At 50.4% G+C, this 6,788-nt stretch overlaps 1 protein-coding gene across 1 annotated transcript in view; it reads left to right on the top strand.

Moving 5' to 3' along the window:
• Nucleotides 1-5,819, top strand: part of Gabbr2 (gamma-aminobutyric acid type B receptor subunit 2) — a 336,248-nt gene extending 330,429 nt beyond the window's left edge. Inside the window, exons 18-19 of the mRNA XM_021200029.2 lie at nt 591-708; nt 3,165-5,819. Coding sequence (XP_021055688.1) covers nt 591-708; nt 3,165-3,330 — 284 coding nt within the window. The 3' untranslated portion in view covers nt 3,331-5,819. The remainder of the gene's footprint in view (nt 1-590; nt 709-3,164) is intronic.
• Nucleotides 5,820-6,788: the final 969 nt, after the last annotated feature.

Here is a 6,788-nt window from a genome sequence, read left to right as displayed (position 1 = left end):
GAGAGAGAGAGAGAGAGAGAGAGAGAGAGAGAGAGAGAGAGAGAGAGGCTTTCTTTATATATGGGTGATGATGTAACACAGGTAAAGGTTAGAGGTGAGCCAAGTGGATACTAGAAATATGGTGACTGTTGCCCTTAGCAACAGGCCTGCAGGTCCCACCTATGTGACATCACAGGTTTCAGAGGTCCTGATACCAACAGTCTACTGCTATTCAATTTATTTTTTGTGAATTTTATCCAAAACATAGCATAGAGGACATTCCCCTTTCTCACTGGACACCCAGGCCCAAAGAGGACTTTAGTGTTAGACTTCTCAGGCTAAGCTGCAGGGCACACATTGGTGCACTTGATTCCAACCTGCCATTTCCTTTTTCTTGAGTGGAAAGAAGAGAGGCCAGCTGCACACACACTTCACAGCTCATGGCTGTTGTCCATGGGTAGCAGCTCCTGAGCACATGGGTCCAGACTCTGACTTGGAGAAGGAAGCAGGATTGTGGACTCTGTTAACTCCATGGACAGCATCCTCGAGGTCTCATGATTGATACAAACACAAAAACAACCTAACAAAAGTTCTGATGTTGTCTTCAACAGATGGAGGAAAGGCCATTCTAAAAAATCACCTCGATCAAAACCCCCAGCTCCAGTGGAACACAACAGAGCCCTCGAGAACGTGCAAAGACCCCATAGAAGACATCAATTCCCCAGAACAGTAAGTACCTTCCCCAGAAGAACCGTGCTCAGGTGCACGCCGCCCTGCACAGCTGTCTCCAGGGTGCACAGCAGTTTCACGGCCACTATCTCATCCGGGCTCTGCATGACCCAGAGATTCAGCTTAAGCACGATGTTCCTTTGTCAGGCGAGGAACTTGATATCCAAAAGGGGCTGAGAACCCAAGCAAGCTCGCCCAAGTACTTGAAATCAGGAAGTAGAATTTGAACTCCATACTGTCCAACATTAAACCTACCATAAAATGTTCTCCACCAGAACACACTGCTTTTATTATGTGCAAACTGTAACCTTGTGATTATGCATACTGATAAATGAAATCTGTTAGTGCCAGGAGGATGCTGGGAACACACAGTATCCAAAACAGGGGCGACTCCTTCCACCCTGCGCACACCTCGTAGAGTCTCCGTTCTAGTTAGCAGGCTAACTACTGAATTTAAAAGGCAAGGCATAGTGTGCGCATATTGGGTGCCTAGAGAGAAATGAAATGGGGGAGAGGCTGTCGATTTAAGTAAGATGGGTCAGAGAAGAAATCAAAGGCCTGAACATCTCAGCTCTGTCCCCAACAGTGACCTTAGCTCATTCCAGCTTATTGAAAGCAGCTTACAGGGAAGTAGCAAGCAGACAGGAACTGGCAAAGTCACCCAGTCCACACAATGCTACCCACACAGCCAATGCCAATGCTGGCCAGCTTGGTTTCCCTATATCCCAAAAGAAATTAGGAAATATAAATTAGGTAACAGAAAACGGACTTATTTATACTTTGGCCAAAACAAAGAGAAGAAAACGAACTTGCTTCCTCTCCAATGTGCTGTCTGAGGAGTTTTGGAAAACTCTAAGGCAAAATCCAGAAGACACGCAGCTTTAGCTGTGAGAGAGTTTAGCCATCAAGGAGGAAGGTGACTTGGTCCCAGGCTCCCTCCACCATCTCTGTTCTCAGCAAGGAGAGCCATGAGTGTTTCTCTTCCTGTGAATTTAGAATGCCCCGTATCTACCAGGCTGATTCTACTACAAAGTGCCCAGCACTCTCTTTTGTGAGCACTGATGTATCTGGGAGGTCTTTCTGGGCCACGGGTCCTTTCAGGGCAGGGGTGCACTGCATTAGCACCCACATATCTCAGAAGCCATCAAGCTCTGAGTAAACTCTGGGGTACACCCTGCTGGGGTTGAGCACCTCCACCTCAGAGCCTTGTGGCTGCACAGAAGCAAGGTCCCAGCCTCCCTGGCTCCGCATAGCTGGCGTTTCCCTAACCGAGTTGCAGGGGGGCTGTGCCTTTCTTTGCCTTAGGTGGGAGTAGAGCAAGGCTATGCTCTGTTTCCCGGTGTTTGTTTGTTTGTTTGTGAGGATCTCTGTCTGATGTGGTTTGGTTTGGTTTGCACCTGAGAACCTGGATATTGGAATGTAGCCTGAGAGACATTGCAATGCAAAATCCAGCAAAAATGACACTGAGAGCAAGAAGCCACCCCTTTGACATTTTCCCTATAAACAGCCTTACTAAATATCAAAGTGACTCACTGACTTGACGGGTATTGAGGCTTTAAGGGTGTGACCAGGAGAAGAGAGCCGAGGGCAGCTCCCTTTTCCCTTATTAGCCGTGTCCACCATCGGTAGCATGCAAGTACCTCCTCCCACTCCCAGTCCCGTGCCCGGCTTCCTCTGGCTTCTTCCGGAGAGCTCTGGGGACCCTGAGGAGGAAGGGACTCCCTCCCAGAGAAAGTAGCACAAAGAGGATGATACTTAAACGTGGCCGTGAGCTCCAGAAGAAGAAGATTCCAGATGGGAAGAACACCCCAAGTGTGTTGTCAGGGAAATGAGCCACCAGAGGGCAGGATTTGGGGAGGAACCGATAGCCGATTCACCCAGAGCATTTGCAGAGATCTTATGGGCCCTGAAGGTCGCAGCCACATCAGGGTGTGTCCTTTTTCCCCCTTCTGTGACCTCCCAATGTAGGGATGACACGGCTAATCACTAAAGAACCTGGAAGGCCAGGGAAGATCCTGCTGGGAAGGATTGGCTGCTGGGCACAGCCACAGCACAGGGCACGGAGGAGGGAACAGACAGCTCGGGGGCGGGGATTGAAAGCCTCGTCACTCACTCGGAGGCTTGTGTAACTTGAGATGAGTGTTGTTGGTGTGTGAAGCATTGGTTGGGGCCTCCTAATTTTGCCATGATAGCAGCTTAATCAGTGAGCCTCAGTGGGCAGAGAGGGAGGTGGCGAGATTCAATCTTGGTACTGCTACTCTTCCTGATTATTTTCAATAGTAGGTACCCCTCAAATGCCTGCTTCATGTCTGAACGCGCTTAAACAATTGATCCAACAGATCTTGCATTTAAGGGGACACAGACTCCTACCCTCAGTATTTTTTTAAGTCAAAATAGGAGCAAGAAGCTTTCGGAGAGCAGCCAGCCCTCACTAAGTCTCCCTGTCTTCCCTGCAGCATCCAGCGCCGGCTGTCCCTCCAGCTCCCCATCCTCCACCACGCCTACCTCCCATCCATTGGAGGCGTGGACGCCAGCTGCGTCAGCCCCTGTGTCAGCCCTACAGCCAGCCCTCGCCACAGACACGTACCACCCTCCTTCCGAGTCATGGTCTCGGGCCTGTAGGGCAGGGAGGCCTGGGGCCGCGGCCTCCCCGGGACAGCACCATGCTGGGCCAAGGCGCCTGCCACAGGCGCGCTGACGGCGGCGAGAAGCTGGGTACCATGCTGCCTCTCCAGACTGCTGGAATGGCGCTCGGGCAGAGAGGGACTCGGCTCCGACCTCGAGCCTTATCTGCGACGGTCTTACTCTCACGAGGGAGAGGAATGGCAATGACTTCTCCTTGGCGTCTGCAAACAAAGAGGAGTTGGGATGTCTGAAACTTGCAAAAACAAAAAACAAAAACAAATCAAACCCTGGACAAAGGAGAGAGGCCTCAGACTCCAGCTATCCTCGCCAAGTGGCCAGAGCAAGGGCTCTGCAGAAATGGCCCTCTGCACTCTGCACACAAGTCATCGGTGGTGCCCGCCCCCACACACCAGCCCTTCTCCACTCTGGGGGAGAAGGTGAGCAGGGCCACCAGGTCCCCAGCAGCTGGCCCAGCCCACTTCCGCCTCCCTGGAACAGGGAGTCAGCAGGAAGGGCAGACCGGGCGGGCGCAGCCCTGGGGCTGGGGGACCAGAGCAGGCAGCTGCGCATGCTCCCAGGGAACATCCATTAGAAGAGAGATGTTCGTTACTCTCTGATAAATGCCACACATTAACACAATAACACCCGTTCTGGGGACTGACTGTGGGGATTCAGGGCACCGCACTGCAGATGTGCTCTGCAGGATGCAACCAACAGTCTGTCATGCACCCACTGTGTCAGCAGTGTCCTCGTGTTCAAATTTAGGGTTCCTGGTAATAAGGGGAACCACCTGAGCTAATCATGGAATGTCTACTCCCAGAAAACACGATAAAGAAAGATTGCACTTTAACCTCTCCCATGGGGGCCCAAGGGCTGCTGGGATTCCCCCCTCCCCCACTGACTTTGTTTTTGACCAAAGTGAATCAGGGGCATTCTGCTAAAATTCTCTGTGTGTTCCTGAGCTAGAACTGCTGGCCCAGGGCTCCCTGGCTTCCAGAAGGTAGCCCTCCAGTGCCCCTCCAGCCCCAACCCCATGAGTGCCCAGGAGCCTAGGGTGTCACTGAGGTGATCCGTCAGCCGGCCTTCTCATCCATCACGACATACTCCCCCTTTGTAATTGAACCTCAAAGAGCACTGGCCTGGGAGTCAGACCTGGATGTGAGTCCTTAGTCCCCTCAGACTCTCTCTGTGACCTTGGGCAAGTCACCAGTGTCTCTCTGAGCCTCAGTTTCCCCTCTGTAACAGACTGGGGTTGAAATAACACCCATCCTGCCTACCTCACAGGGTCACTCTGAGGATGGACACTTGATCTCATTCATCCAGTATAGCTTTCCACTGTGAAGCAGCTCTGACCTGTGAGGTATTAGTAATGACCATGACCTTCAGCCCCACACACACACACAAGCTGGGGGTACAGTGCGGCCCAGAGAAACTTCCTGCAAGGCCCTCTACCTAGGACCAGAACAGCCCAGTCAGAGGGAAGCTCTTCTGACAATCCTTGATAGGTTCATTCTAAAGGCCTGAATGGCACCGTCCAGGGGCGTCTGCACAAATGCGTGGTTTGCTTTCTCCCTAAAGAAATCCTAAAGGCAGCTTCAACAGGCAGGCAATAATCTCTTCCCAGACCACTGCAGTCAGGAACACACTGCTGTCAACCACCAGGCTGTGACAAAGGGCCCACGGGAATCACCATCGCCAACATTTCGAAACACCCTAGTTCATGTCACGTAGCTCTCCCTTCCCCTCCCTCAAAGAGAGGTTACGGAGGTTCTGTAGCTTTTTAAGGGGGAAAAATGTCAACACATCACAGGTCAAGTTGATGTCCTTCTCTGTGTAGGCACCCAAACTCCGTGTCGTCACTCACTGTGTGTTAGCCAGTATTCCCTTGCTTTTTTCGACTTCACCAAAACCAAATTTCATTTAAAAGACCGCATTATTTTTTTTCAAAGGGAAAGAGATAATTAACTGTACATAATGTATACAGACAAAAACAAACCTGTAGAAATATTACTCCAGCATAGCAGGAAAAAAAACAAAAATCAAAAAACAAAGTATTGGATTGTGGGAGGTGAGCGTGCGTCTGTAATCCCTGTGACTCCGAACCGTGCTGTCTTCTAGGTTAACAAGATACATCTCTGTCTACTGATCCTGTAGGTTCACCCACATTTTTTTTTTAATTTCTCTGCAATTAACAAGCCCCACAAAGTGATTCTGGCTACCTACTGGTTCTGTTCTTTTATATGCAGCAAACACGGTCCATTTCCTAGAGGCTTCCGCCCAAGGGCATCTTCCAGTGACGCTAGTGCGCACACACGCACAAGCGTGTACACACACACACACACACACACACACACACACGACTGCTTTCAATTAGACCGGAACTGGCAGAATCAAGTGTAAATGAGGCGTTTCTCTTGCCCCACTGCATGGTATCGATTTTTAATAAATTGTTGCAAATTTGTTTTTATGAATAAAAGGGAAAAATATCCTGTTGTTTTTTTCATGCCTTCTCTTCCCAAAATGGGGAGTCCTGAAGTCTGAAGCTTGAGAGACTCTGAGGGAACTGCTGGGCTCTGTCCTCTCTCCTTCTCTGGGCTGAAGACTCTGCCCGTCCTATACCCACATCCTCGAAACTGTCTCCGTGGACCTGAACCCCGAGGCAGCTGTCACAGCAGATGTTTGCCATGGCCGTGGTGGCCACCTCTTTGAAAGCACCCGACCCTTGATGGTGTGCAGCATGTAGGTGGGGATGGAACTGGTCAAAGCTGACTGGAGAGGCGGGGCTGTCTCTGCAAGGACTTCTGTCTGAAGCCACACCAGGAGTTGGGGGTATAGTTCAGGAGTTAAGCTCTAGTGTGCTTGAGGCCCTGGGTTCCATTTCCAGCTACTCCGACCAAAGAAAGTGGGTTATAACCTGGTGGGAGAGATGTCAGCTTACTTGGTTCTGGAAAATGAAGGATTGAAAGGTCTGTTTGTCATGAGGTTTATGAAAGACGGTTCTGAAGAAGGACTGGATAGCAGCAAGCTGAGATGCCATTCCAAGCAGTGACAGCATAGCAGGACAGGGCTACACCTGTAGCATGTCATCGTACCTGAAGGGTATTGCCTCACTGCCTGACTTGGCTTGTTGTGTCCCCTAAGGTAAGGTACTAGAAGCTCAGTTACTAACATGTGATGGGACAGATGGTAAACATGTAAAGGAGAGACCTCGTGGATGATGGCAATGTCACTGCAGATGCTGACCCTTGAGAACTGCACCAATCCTTCCCACTTGGTTCAAAGGGTTGACGTAGTTCTCAAAGGACTCTGGCTCAATCAGAAAAGAACTTGGTGTACAAAGCGTGATGACCTGAGTTCTGTCCCCAGAACCCATGTTTTGTTTTGCTCTGTTTTATTACAAAAGAAAAAAGAAAAAGAAAAAGAAAGGAGGGATGGAGGGAAGAAAGGAAGGGAAA

The sequence above is a fragment of the Mus pahari genome, chromosome 6 (assembly GCF_900095145.1).
Source record: "Mus pahari chromosome 6, PAHARI_EIJ_v1.1, whole genome shotgun sequence".
NCBI classification, from domain to species: domain Eukaryota; kingdom Metazoa; phylum Chordata; class Mammalia; order Rodentia; family Muridae; genus Mus; species Mus pahari.
The sequence above is the reverse complement of the archived record's forward strand: the minus strand, read 5'-3'. Positions and strand labels throughout refer to the sequence as shown.